Raw genomic sequence first — 14,720 nt, forward strand, 5'->3', positions numbered from 1 at the left:
AATCTGACACCTTGCCAGTATCCTAAATGTTTGGACTGGATGGTGGAATTTTTTCCCTTTTCAAAACCAAAAACCAAAGAGGAGAAATGCCAGCGTGGATCAAGCCGTGTGAGGGGGGCTAAAGGAGCGGAGTTAAGTTGGTTTTGTTTTGATATTCCTGACACATTCAGTGACCGACGGCAATAACTCACACACCTCTTACCCTAAACAGATCTAAACTGTGCTTCCTAAAAAAACACAAAGCAGGTTATGTTTCACAGCTGTCTTTGTGTTTTTGTTTTTGCTCAATATTATGAGTAATGCTGCGTTTAAGCCTTCACCATGACTAACGTTAGTCATACTAATAGCGAATAGGTCATCATGGCAAGAGTTATTGAATTATCTGCGATTCATATACTTTACTGAACTTCATATTTCCATCTATTTCAAGCTATGAATATTTGAAATTACAAATCAACTGAACAAAACAGAGATGTGATCACAAACTGAGCACTTGTGATCAATATACTTTACTAGCAGCTGTTTTTCATTAATTTATTAAGAGCACACATACATACTCAGAGTTATAGGTAACTTACTGTACATTGTTATGGGTCAAGGATGCAAATATTCGACACAAATAAATCAGTTTCCCTTTTCTGGCTGCTCTTTCTATGAATGAACTGTAAAAGATCTGTACACGCATGTTTCCTCATCGGTTAGTATCTCTATTTTATATGCACAACAATAATCTATCAGGCTTTTTGGCTAAAAATAGAGAAATCACGGTTTAATTAGTTATTATTAGATTATTTGTAAATTTCTCCTCTCCTGCTGAGCATGAACTAAGCTGTTTAATGGTCAGAGTATGAGGCGGCTAGGCTAAGCAAGCTTCAATTTTGATTGATTTATTTTCTCATTAGTTGCTTATTATGTTGTGAATATACCCTTGTAATGTATACTGCAGTCCTTTTTTGTCTGGCTTTCTCGGATATCTCACCTGTTCGCCAAAAATGACATTATATCTCTGGCAATGTCTGACACCGGCGGACACACATTGTAAAAGCCGTGCCAGGCACGAAAGCTTGACAGGCGTAGCAACAGTAACTAAGAAGGGCGGGGGATATATATATATATATATATAGCAATATATATATATTGCTGAGGCTAGTTTGTATGGACTTAATTTGCATGCTTTATCTCTCGACCTGACTTACCTTTAGTCTATCAACCTCTGCCTTGGAGCACGTAGCATGATACGACAACATCTGGGAAAACACAGAAAAAAACGATACACTATGAACACCAAGCATGCACAATAAATTCTCTCTTCTGACACATTTATTTGCAGGCAAAATGGAGATGTTATGTTAATGAGGCAGATAAAACACAAAAGGGAACGTTTAAATAACAGATATTACTCACATCTAGAGCCACAGACTGCTTAGCCCAAGTCTTCTTCACCTGGTTATACATCATTGTGTTGTTAATGCCCAGACCACAGAAAATAACAAATGCCTGTGAGGAACAACAGAAAAGAAAATGACTCCCCTGCATGATTTATGAAAGCACCAGTAGTTGAAGTATGTCTCTAATTCACTAATAAATACTGATTTGTAATTTTATTACACAACATTAAATATTTGAATAGTCACACCTCAAATAATCTTTGGTCTGCATCATTAAATGTCTTCCTGTCCAAGCGGTTTAATATCTGGGCCACACCTAATGAATGAAAGAAGTTAAAATTGATGTGTTTATGTACAAGCAATACATTATTTGAGTGGGGAAAACTCACCAATAATCTGATGAGTCCGATTCCAGATGGGGACGCATAGAACTGATCTAATATGAAAACCAGAAGCCTGATCCGCCTGAGTAGAAAAAACATTGCATGGATGACACATGTGTGTGCTTTATTAGTACAGTATGTCCAAATTAGTAATATTTAGGGGTAAAACAGTGGGTGGGAAGTATTATAATCACCTATACTTCATTCAAGTCTTTTTAGTCAAAATTTCATTTATTCTACCCTAATTAAAAATAAATTAAAATGATTGTAATATCTACTCAGACCGCATGCAAAGAATGTTCTTGACGGTAAGTACACTTAATGGCATATGATGCATATTTCAGTCTTAAAAGACATTTTTGTTACTGTAATTCTTTTCTGTACTATTGAAATTGTACTTGCAGATAAACAAGACTTACATTTACAAGATTTACATAACAGCTTTTGTAACTTAAAAATGGAAAATATTGGCCTAGTGCAGCATTTTTTGTTGTTTGAAGGTATTTGAGAGTCTTTGGGGAACTTTTCTGTTTAAAACATACACAATGGGCGTCACAGTGATGCTGTTGGGTAGCATGACCGCCTTACAGCAAGAAGGTCGCAGGTTTGAGCCTCAGCTGAGCCAGTTGGCGTTTCTGTGTGGAGTTTGCATGTTCTCCCCATGTTATTGTGGGTTTCCTCCGGGTGCTCCGGTTTCCCCCACAGTCTAAAGACATGCGCTATAGGTGAACTGAATATACTAAATTGGCCTTAGTGTATGTGTGTGAATCCAAGAGTGTATGGGTGTTTTCCAATGTTGGGTTGCAGCTGGAAGGGAAACATGCTGGATAAGTTTAATTGAGTTCTGACCGCTGATTAATAAAGGACTAAGGTGAAAAAGGAAATGAATGGATGAACATACACACTTGTTTCATTATTGAACGCTTATTATTGTTAGTTCTTCGTACATCACCAAAAATTATCTAAGATGATTTGACAGATCCTGGAACTTTTTGTCTTGATAACTGATCTCTGGCTAATTTGGTTCTTCAAACAAGTTCGCAAATCAGATTAAAATGTCTGGATGAACTAATCTGAGATCACTGCCCGTGTTGTGAAGGACAGATCTATCGATCCTTGAAATCATGATCAGCAATGCAATGACTGGTTGATGTCACAGCAGCATAATGACATCATCTGATTAGTATTCAGTTATCCATATGAGCAACATTACATAAAATTTGTACTAAACTGTTTGCTAAATATGATACACAATATCTTTCCACATTTGTTGTGGGGTGCAGAGTTACAATTTCACACATAATCTCAGACTGGTTTCTTGAACATGACAATGAGTAAAGAGTTCACTGTACTCAAATGGCCTCAACAGTCACAGGGATGTGGTGGAATGGGAGATTCGCATCATGGATGTGCAGGCGACAAATCTGCACCAACTGTGTGATGCTTTCATGTCAATATGGACCAAAATCACTGAGGAATATTTCCAATATCTTGCAGAATCTATGCCACAAAGGATTAAGGCAGTTCTGAAGACAAACAGGGGTCCAACCCGGTACTAATTAGGCGAATCTTTGGTGTACAACTCTCGAATAAGCTTTGAAAAACAAAATGATCCTGGATCATGTCAAATCATTAATAACCAAATCCAGCTAATTGGGTAATCCTCTCATCACTTGAACCATATAAATAAATTGAAAAAAGTGTGGAACCGTCTTGGGAGGAGGTTTGTTCTGCTCACCTCAGCATCAAAACGGGGATCCTGACACACGTCACTTATGTTAACTGGCAGCCCGGTTGATGCTACCAACTCAGCGATGCTGTTATTGATCAGCCAGTCTGAACAAGACACCTTCTCCATGCTGACTTTGCCAAAGGCGAACACGCACACATAGGCACACACAAACAAACAAGCACACACATACTAAGCGTAGTATACATTTATTCATATTATTAATTAATATGAACATTCTGCTTAGCTTATACACTATAAATGCAAGTAGCAGCTTAATAATCCTGTTGTTCTCACCTGATATCACGATCAACACTACACAGTGGAGACATTAGTTCAAAAGTCTGGGAGAACTTTACTACCTGAGAACAGAGTAAGAAATTAAAATGTCAGCAGTGTTTATTGTCTTATTTGTTGAAACTTCCTGATCAATGCTAAGTTGTCCTAAGTACTTTCTGCACACGTGGTCGCTTTGAGTATTATTAGCCCCCTTTGATTTTTTTCTTTTTTAAATATTTCCCAAATGATGCTTAACAGAACAAGGAATTTTTCACAGTATATCTGAGAATATTTTTTCTTCTAGAGAAAGTGTTATTTGCTTTATTTCGGCTAGAATAAAAGCAGTTTTTAATTTTTAAGCACCATTTTAAGGTCAAAATTATTAGCCCCTTTAAGCTATATTTTGTTCGATGGTCGACAGAACAAACCATCGGTATACAATAACTTGCTTAATTAGCCTAACCTGCCTAGTTAACCTAATTAACCTAGTTAAGCCTTTAAATGTCACTTTAAGCTGTATAGAAGTGTCTTGAAAAATATTTAGTAAAATATTATTTATAAACCAAGCAGTCACATGTAGACACTTTTAAACATCATTCTCTTCACTTCTTTTGATGTGCAGTGCAATAACTTCTGTTACCTTTGCAATAATATTAAAGTGTTGAAAGATGATGCCCTCTGTTGGCTAAATTGAATATGCAGTCAGTGGCAACTATGCATGATAGGCTTGGAAACAGGCCACCAGCAAAGAACAAAACAAATGAAGAAGTCAGCGAGTAAAGTTGCATGAGTTGCTAAATGGATGAATATAATAATATATCAAATGACTTGGCTGTGGATAAATTTGGAAAAAAGTCGTGAAAACATTTGGTGAAAAGTTCTCTCTCGCCAACAACATCTCACTGGTTGAATGGATTGTTGATAACATCAAGTTACGCCTCTTACCTACTACAAATTATGCCCTTTCATCTTAAGCCCCTGTCCGCAGACATATACACTTGGATAAACAGGCCACCAGCAAAGAAAAATCCTTTTGCTCCAAACAAATAACTTTTGCAGCCTAATCTGTCCTGTAAGTATCTCACCACATTTACCAGATCTTCAGACTCATGGCAAAAAGTCTAGCATTCTTTGCAGTTTTTTATCGTTCAAGGTATATTATTGAGGCCATTTGACTGACATATTCAACAGCAATCACAGATGGTTTTGTAACACATCATGTTTAGAGGACTGAAAATGTAAAGTCGATATTCCCACAATAACAGACAATTAAATAAATCATACATTCAAGAACAAAAGAATCAAGTATTTAGTCATCAAAAGTCTTTGCCATGAAATTCATAAACTTTTGTGTTCAGTGTTTAATTGATAATGATAAGGTTTTAGATTGATATGATTAGTAAAATGTTAACTAATTTCTTTATTTATGAATTTAAAAATCATAACCGCTATTTGCAAATTATAAACAGAAAAGCATTTAGGTTATAATTAGCTTTTGGCTTGGTTTTGGCACTTTGAGCTCTACACATGACTGAATTAGTTGGCTATTGTGGCAGGGAAAGATAATAGCTTGCTACATGTTCAAAGTTTGGGTTATCATTTATGTCCATTGCACAAAAACAAGTTGTGATTCACATTTTAATACTTCCAGCAGGAATGCCCAGTATGGGTCCTGAAGAGACAATGTCCTACAGAGCTTACTGTAGCTCCAGCCAGCTCCAGCCCTTTTCCTGAATATTTCTTTCTGTGTTTAAAATTGCCCCATCCATAAAATATTCAATTCAATTCAAATAGTACTCCACTTGATTTGTGCTGGAGTAGTAGATTTAACTAATGTACTTAAGTGTACTAATTAATACAACTGTAAATTCAGCAGTGTTATGACCTAAACCGGTCACCACAAATAAGGAGAAGTCGAGTACAATTGCGGTACAAAAATATATTTATTTACTATTATTAAGGTCATGTTGCTAGCCCATCAGGTCCAAAACCGATCCCAGCCGAAAGGTAAGTGACCAGATTCCACGTGCAGCCTCTCCCTCTCGTCTGAAACGAACACGCTATTTATAGCAGAGCAACTCAATCACAAACCGGTGTTCTCAATCCCAGCGCAATCAGCTGGACCTGCAACACACACACACAGATGCACAGACCGACACCCACACCCCAGCCACAAACGACCACAAGGGGTCGTCACACCTTCCTCCCCAAAAAAAAAAAAAAAAAAAAAACTTATACACAATCAACAAATAAGAAACAGAACACAAATCGACATATCTCTATCACTTCAAGAGACCGGTGCACGAGAAAGGGCGTCCGCCAAAATATTTTCCTTCCCCTTGATGTGGTGAATCTCCAAATTGTACGGCTGTAAAAATAAAGACCATCGCATTAAACGTTGGTTAGGATTTTGTAAAGTTGTCAAAAACGTCAAAGGGTTGTGGTCACAATAGATAACCACCGGCAATCCACCCCCCCCCAACATAGACATCAAAATGCTGGAGTGCCCAAACCAATGCCAAGGCTTCCTTTTCGATTACAGAATAATTAATCTGATAAGGCAGAAATTTTTTGGAGAAGAAACATACTGGACGTTCCACCCCATCACCATCATCCTGTAGGAGCACAGCCCCTGCCCCAATCTCACACGCATCTACATGTATTTTAAATGGTCTGTCCCACTGCGGCGCAGCAAGAACTGGAGCATTTGTCAACAACGCCTTCACATTTTCAAAGGCATTTTGACAGATTGAATTCCACTCAAACACACGTGACACTTTCAACAAATCGGTCAACGGAGCGACGGTTTCTGAAAAATTATTACAAAAACTCCGATAATATCCCACCATCCCAAGAAAACGCATCAATTCTCGCTTGGTACGGGGTGGGGGATATCTGTCAATTGCCTCAATTTTAGCACTCACGGGACGCACTACTCCATGACCAACAACCTTACCCAAATAGGTTACCGTGGCCCTAGCGAACTCACACTTCGCTAGGTTCACAGTAAGCCCTGCTTCCTTCAGACGCTCAAATAGCTGCCTAATTCGCCGTAGATGTTCCTCCCAAGAATCGCTATATACAATCAAATCATCCAAGTAAACTGCACAACCTTCCAAATCAGTTATCACACGATTCATTAGCCTCTGAAATGTGGCCGGTGCATTTCGCAATCCGAAACTCATCACATTATAAGAATATGCCCCATCAGGTGTAATAAACGCAGAGACTTCACGGGCGCGCGGACTCAGCGGAATCTGCCAATAACCCTTCAATAAATCAAATTTACTGAGGTATCTGGCAGCACCCACTTTGTCCACACAATCTTCGATACGGGGAAGGGGAAAAGAATCAGGTTTTGTGATTGCATTTAATTTTCTATAATCGGTACAAAATCTCAAGGTACCATCTTTCTTTTTTACTAGCAAGCAAGGAGATGACCAACTAGAAGAAGATGGAACAGCCAAATTATTCTCCAACAGATACTTAACCTCCGATTCCAATTGCTTCCTTTTTTCCCACGGCACTCTATAGAATCGCTGACGCACTGGAAGGGAATCCCCCACATCAATATCGTGTTGTACAACATGCGTCTGATTAGGAACATCTGAAAAAAGGCATACATAATCCTCAATCAATCTGACCAACTCTAAACGTCTCTCAGTAGGAAGATGTTGCAAAAAGGCTGGTAAGTCACTCAGAATTTCTGAATTACTCAATCGAGGACACATAATGCTGTCATCTGGCTCCATTGTCTTTTCATAATCCAAAAATAATTCATCAGATGTCGCAGGATGAACGGACAATACAGGGGATACCTGACAACAAACTGAGCCTGAACGGCCATAAAAAGGTTTAAGTAAGTTAACATGACATACTTGAGTTTTTGTCCTTCTTTCTGGTGTCGCAATAACATAATTTTCATCCGACTCTTTACGGTGAATCACATACGGGCCAGCAAATCTAGCTTTAAATGGAGAAGTAGTCACCGGCAATAACGCCATTACCTGATCCCCGACACTAAAAGATCGGTGCTCAGTTCTACGATCGTACGCTTGCTTCATTTTTAATTGTGCCTGCATTAAGTTTGCTTTAGCCAACTTAACAGCCTCAAAGAGTCGTCTTTTAAACCCGTTTACATACTCCGCTAATTTTTTCGGTGGCTCAAGAGAAATCCAATCATCCCGTAACGCAGCTAGTACCCCACGGACATTATGACCGAAAACCAGTTCATTTGGGCTATAACCAGTACTTTCATGGGTTACCTCTCTGGCAGCTAACATGAGCCAAGGTAACCCCTCCTCCCAGTCACGATCCAGTTCTGTACAATAAGCACGTAACAGGGATTTAATAGTCTGGTGGAAGCGTTCAATCGCGCCCTGACTCTGCGGATGATACGCCGTAGATATATTATGCTTAACATTAAGCTGTCGCAAAACTTCCTCAAACACTCCCGAAGTAAAATTAGTACCCCGATCTGACTGTATGATTTTAGGTATCCCAAAGACTGACATAAATTGGGAGAGCGCCTTAAGAACAGACTTCGCTGTAATTGATCGCAGTGGAAAAGCTGCCGGGTACCGTGTAACCTGACACATAACAGTCAGCAAATACTCACTACCAGACCTTGATCGACTCAAAGGACCCACACAGTCCACTATTAAATGACTGAATGGTTCAGACACCGCAGGGATAGGACGTAACGGAACAGGTTTTGGATTCTGATTTGGTTTACCTATTAGCTGGCAAACAGGACAAGTTTTAATATAGCTCGACACATCGCGTTTTAGTCGAGGCCAAAAAAAATTCCGCATTAAACGATCATACGTCTTCCTCACGCCCAAATGCCCAGACTGATCATCATGAGCGAGCTTTAACACCATCGATCTTAAAGGGGTTGGAATTACTACCTGTACGTATGGCGTCCCTATAGAGGCTTTAGCTTGTGGAGTCCATTTTCTTATCAAAACCCCTTCACACATGAAATACCCCTGGGCTGCATTAGCATCGGAGAGCACCTGTGAAAACAATTCATTCAACGTCAGATCTGCTTTTTGCTGCTTAATCAATTCATCCTGCGATACAGAAAGCAACGACGCTGGCCAAGAAACACCCCCATCTATTTGAAATGGTACCTCATTTTTCATAATACTCATCCGACTTGCTGAGCGCGTGACTGCACAAGCAGGAAAAACATCATGATAATCCAATCCACTATCCCGGTCTGCAACGGATATGGGTTTTGACGTTACAATTAATGGTGGTGCTGACTCACCCCAAACTCGTCCACCAGCCAAATTATTCCCAAGAATGACAGAAACTCCTTCCACTGGAAGGGCAGGTCTCAGCCCTAGTTCCACATCACCATGAATCAATTTAGACTGCAACGTAACCCTATGCAGTGGCACCGACATCCTAGTTAACCCAATTCCACAGATCAACATTGACTTGCCCGTAAATGATTCTTTTGAGAAAGGTAATACGGACTCAGAAATGAAAGAAGCAGATGCCCCTGTGTCCCGCAGAATTTTCACCGGCACACGCTCGCCTTCTGGAAGAGACACAAAACCATCAGAAACAAAAGGTGAAAAGTTACACTTAGAAAAGGAACTCTCCCGCATTTCGTTACTACATGGTATGAAGGAGGACTCAGATTCAACAGATCTAGCCACCGGTGCGGCTAAGAATGTAGGTTTTGGCTGGATGTAACGGCCCCGACCTTTCATCTGTAACGCAGGACACTCTTTCTTCCAATGCCCATGACCTAAACAATAATTACAGATTAAAACTGGATCGTTTTTACCAGCAATTTTCGTGTTTCCATAACGCGTGACTGTCGGTAACTCTGGACGCTGCACAAATGTAGGTTTCTCTTTAAGACAACCCACATCACTCCCCACTCTATGAATTAAATCATACTCGTCTGCTAATGCTGCTGCCTCTGCTATTGACAAAACATTACGTTCTGCAATAAATATAGCAATTTGATTTGGCAGTATGTTCTTAAACTGCTCCAAAACAACCAATTCCACCAGATCCTTAAACAATTTGACAGAGGCAGAATTACACCAGCGTGTAAAACACAATTGCAGTTCACGTGCTACTTCTACATATGACTGGGTAAAGTTCTTTCTTAAACCACGGAATTTTTGGCGATACGCTTCTGGAACCAATTCGTATGCCTTCAAAACGGCCTTTTTAACTTTATCATAATTTTGACTATCGGCCAAACTCAAAGCAGAATAAGCTTTCTGTGCTTTACCCGTCAATACACACTGTAACATTAACGATCGTTCGGCCTCCGGCCAACTCTGATTGTCCGCAACTCGTTCAAATAACAAAAAAAATGTATCCACATCTTCTTCATTAAACAAAGGCATTAATCGCAAGTTTGCTGCTACATTAAAATTAACAGAAGGTAGCCCCCCCTCTGCTCCTTCACCTAAATCATCATCATTTAATCTCACTTTTCCATCCTTCATTAGATCCAAACGTTGCTGTTGAAGATCTAATTTTCTATTTTCCAAAGATTGTTGTGCCAAAATAGTTTCCTGTTCTAATTTTCGTTTCTCAATTTCCATTTTAAACTCCAATTTTCGCTGTTCTAACTGGAGAAGTACCAACTCTTTCTGTTGTTCAAAGGTAAAGGTAGTAGAGGGATACCTCGTAACCGAAACCCCTACTTCTGAAGACATAATCCCTTTCTCTATAAAAGCCATCTTTAAAACTGTCCTAACATTTTCTTTCAGTTTTTTATCATTTGTCGTAAGGACAATACCATAGTGGGCTGCAATCTCGATCAATTGGTCTTTTGTTAACAAATTAAATATTTGCTCAGAAGGATTCTCAATAAACTCACCTACTTCAATTGACGTCATAATCAGGAACAGAAGGGGCACAACGAAAGAGAAAGAAAAAAAAAAATCTATATATGTCTATATACATATACATACATACATATATATATATATATATATATATATATATATATATATATATATATATATATATATATATACACACACATATACAAAATAAAAGAAAAATAATAATCAATAAACCCCTTAAGTAATTTACCTCCTTGCCACACCCACTGGAGACAACAAATATATTTGCGCCCTGTATATTAATTTCGCAACCTATAACTATACATAAATCTAACTAAGTAGACCCTAGTCTTCAAGCATACAGTGGTGGGTTTTTATGCACCAAATACCGCAGGCTGAGAACAACAACCAATTATATTGGCGATTCTCTCACACCTCGGCGTGCTCCCGAGACATAGCTCTAACCACCGATCTGCTCAAAAATAACAAACTAAAAAAAAAAAATTGACATGTCCCAAGAGACATATCACTTAATCCTAACAACGAAATTAATTCACAGGGCTATTTGAAATGTCAACCAGCTGTGCATGGAATTACACAAAATAAGTCTATTCTTTCAATACAATTGCACTCGATTCTCCCAATAATAAATCAAATTTCAGTTTTATCATCATAACCAATTAACCAAAACAAATTTAACAAAATCCAAAACAATAACAAAAATTATACAAACAATACCAAATTTAACCAGTCTAAGAAAAATGTTTTAGACGAGCCCCCATTTGTTATGACCTAAACCGGTCACCACAAATAAGGAGAAGTCGAGTACAATTGCGGTACAAAAATATATTTATTTACTATTATTAAGGTCATGTTGCTAGCCCATCAGGTCCAAAACCGATCCCAGCCGAAAGGTAAGTGACCAGATTCCACGTGCAGCCTCTCCCTCTCGTCTGAAACGAACACGCTATTTATAGCAGAGCAACTCAATCACAAACCGGTGTTCTCAATCCCAGCGCAATCAGCTGGACCTGCAACACACACACACAGATGCACAGACCGACACCCACACCCCAGCCACAAACGACCACAAGGGGTCGTCACAGCAGTATAATTCACTATCAGGGTTTGTGAAAATTAATCCAGCAATCCAACATTCCAGGATTGCAGTTGAAGGTGAATTCTTTCAATTTTTTGCAGTTGAAGGTGAAATCTTTCAATTCTCAATTTTCAAACTGTTAGACCAATTTGTGTGCAGCATAATATCATACTTAACAGGATAAAGTCATAAAATCCAACATAGCCACATAGAAAATATGTGCTTCTGCTTACATTTTTGTGAACCCGTGATTGCAATGTGATTGCAGTGCACTTTTTTCTTTTGAAAATAGTGTTTGTTGTAATTAGCGAAGGGTTTAGGTCAGTGAAAAATATAAATTGGGGCACCTATTTGCACTGAGCAGTGAAAAAAAAAAGTTAAAAATAATAACTAAATTAATTAAGGTTTATAAAAGCTAGACTTAGCAATATTTCTCTGGCCCAGCTCTGGCCCACACAATCAGCTTTTGCTTGGCCCACATGCCACAGTTAATTATGGTCCATAATTGGACCAAGTCTGGCTTCCAGACCAAGGCCAAACATGGATCATATCTGGGCCGAGTCTTAGCTAAATGAATGACCCATAACTGGGCCTGAACTGGGCCAGATATCTTTCTGTGTCATGACAGCAATGAAATTGATAAACCTGTGAAGCATTGCATGCTATGGGCATGCTTTTTCTTGAAGAAACCTGATTGGTAGAAGTATTTTAAATTAAATACAGATCTTCAGCATTTACATGAGTGGCTGCAAGACAATCATTTGACTATTAATGTTAAGAAAACAGAGTGTATGTACTTTTATTCACCTAGGAGAAAATTATCCATATCCCATCCCCTCACTTTCTCAAATCAAAAACTTTCCATTGTATCCACATATCAATATTTGGGAATCAGTCTGGACTCTCACCTCACTTATTGTAACCATGTTCAAAATGTTTATAAAAAAGCTGAAACAAAAGCTATTTGTTTATGGCAAAATTAGGACAAATTTGTCTTTTTCTGTTTCAGAAACTTATCTGCATGCCATAATCTTGTCTACCTTGTCTTACTGTCTGCCTATTTGGTCTCTCACAACAAATGATATCTTGGAGCCAATAGCTAGACTATACAATAGGGCCTATAAGATACACAACAGACTTTCTGGATGGACACATCACTGTTTTGCTCTATCACTTTCTAAAGCTTTAACATTTCAAAACTACATTATGAACACAGGTATCAAACTGTACTATCAAATTTTAAATAGCTCTACCTCAGCAGCCCTTTGTGCATTGGTACCTAAACTCAACACAAGGACTGATCGCTCCACCAGATCTGTAACAAATGGATGTTTGCCAGTACCGGCTTTTAAAAACTGTTATGGACAGAGATCTTTCTTTTATGTATTTACAAGAGTCTGGAATGAGATCCCACAACATCTCAAAACAATACCAACACTGAGACTTTTTAAGAAATCCCATGCTCGTCATCTGATGGTCAACTATCGCTGTAGCCACTGAGATAGTAGCCTGCTTTTTTTCTTTATCTTAAATGTTTGGTGATTGTATGTACTGTGTTCATGGATGAGATGTTTGTATGTTTTTATGTTCTGTAGAGCAGGAACCTGCTGAAAAACAGCATTCATGCTGAGTCAGGCCCGATTATCTCTTAGTCTTTTCCTGTTTAAAAATTAAAAATAAATAAATAAAATAAAATTTTCTTTATTCAAAAATTATTTAAATTTATTCTAAATGTGGGTCAAGAAGGGACAAACTTATATGGCTCACATATACATTTTTAACATCAGGGCTAAATACTACTGTATATTTGACTTGTGGCCCAAGTCTTGTGTGCCGCTTTAAAGATGCCACCTCTGCCAAATCCAGTCCATGTTTGGACCACATGCTGTATGCCAGTGCCACATGATTGCCTGTTGTTCCAGCTTTTTGCCAAATCTGGGCCAGAATTCTTTGCATCATGGGTGGTGTGCTAAATTTAAAATTATTTTTAAGCAGTAAACATTTAAGCTCAAACATTGCAAAAGCAGCTCTAGAGAAACAGCACTAGGGGGTCTGAAGACCTAGATTAGTGATGTTTTAGGTGTTTATCTGAAGTTAAACTAAAGAATATAGACATACAAAATCAAATTTCACTGGCATTACTGAGAATGGGGAAAAGTGCAGCGCTTAATATAGCCACCAGAGCATAGAAAGTCCTGCCTTCCAGTCGAAAAAGCCAATTGTCTGTCTTTATAGCCACACAGTTCTGTGTGGGTAGGGGTCTGTACAGATTTGATTTTCTGTTAAGGCAAGCCCTGTCATCTGTGGACTTCTGCGTGCCTGCATTGATTTTGACAGGAGAAAAACATCACAGCACATTCCATCACATATTGTGTCCCTCCAGTATAGTCCACCGGTCTTTGTCTCTTTCCAAAAAGTTTCTAGCTGCATTCTTTAATTCCCATTTAAACAAAGGGCATTGGTGCAGGTGCAACCTTTGCATATTCACAATAGCTGGAACAAACAGGAAATTATGTGTTTTAAATGTAATTAGGGCCTTAAGCAACAATAGTAATGGGGGGTCTTTTGTTTTGTTTTTGTCTTTTTAGATTTTGTTGCTGATGTGAAAAATGTCACTTAATTGAGAGTTCTGCAAGCAGTTTATAATTCCTCAAATTATCTGGCTGGAAATTTGGTCCTGGATAAAAAATAAGTAAATAAGATCAAGAATCTTGGTTTTATTCTGGAGTCAGATATGAGTTTCAGGAGTCATGTCAAAGCAGTAACAAAATCAGCATACTATCATCTCAAAAACACTGCAAGAATTAGATGTTTTGTTTCAAGTGAGGACTTAGAGAAATTTGTTCATGCTTTTATCAGCAGCAGGGTGGATTACTGTAATGGACTCATAATGGGCCTTCCCCAAAAGACAGTCAGACAGTTGCAGCTCATTCAGAAAGCTGTGGCCAGGATTCTGTCCAGAACCAGGAAATCAAAGCACATCACACCTGTCCTCAAGTCTTTACTCTGGCTCCC

At 38.6% G+C, this 14,720-nt stretch overlaps 1 protein-coding gene and 1 long non-coding RNA gene across 6 annotated transcripts in view; one reads left to right on the forward strand and one right to left on the reverse strand.

The window, feature by feature from the left end:
* Positions 1-14,720, forward strand: part of LOC137487900 (uncharacterized) — a 1,155,393-nt gene that overhangs the window by 129,326 nt on the left and 1,011,347 nt on the right. The window lies entirely within an intron of this gene.
* Positions 1-14,720, reverse strand: part of pde11al (phosphodiesterase 11a, like) — an 82,196-nt gene that overhangs the window by 21,447 nt on the left and 46,029 nt on the right. For all 5 annotated transcript variants that reach the window (XM_073925482.1, XM_073925481.1, XM_692475.9 and 2 more), the window contains 6 exons: positions 3,798-3,862; positions 3,510-3,630; positions 1,778-1,853; positions 1,637-1,704; positions 1,405-1,497; positions 1,197-1,247 (listed from right to left, as the gene is read on the reverse strand). In XM_073925482.1, coding sequence (XP_073781583.1) covers positions 1,197-1,247; positions 1,405-1,497; positions 1,637-1,704; positions 1,778-1,853; positions 3,510-3,630; positions 3,798-3,862 — 474 coding nt within the window. The remainder of the gene's footprint in view (positions 1-1,196; positions 1,248-1,404; positions 1,498-1,636; positions 1,705-1,777; positions 1,854-3,509; positions 3,631-3,797; positions 3,863-14,720) is intronic.

Source organism: Danio rerio, chromosome 16 (genome assembly GCF_049306965.1).
Source record: "Danio rerio strain Tuebingen ecotype United States chromosome 16, GRCz12tu, whole genome shotgun sequence".
Classification (NCBI taxonomy): Eukaryota; Metazoa; Chordata; class Actinopteri; order Cypriniformes; family Danionidae; genus Danio; species Danio rerio.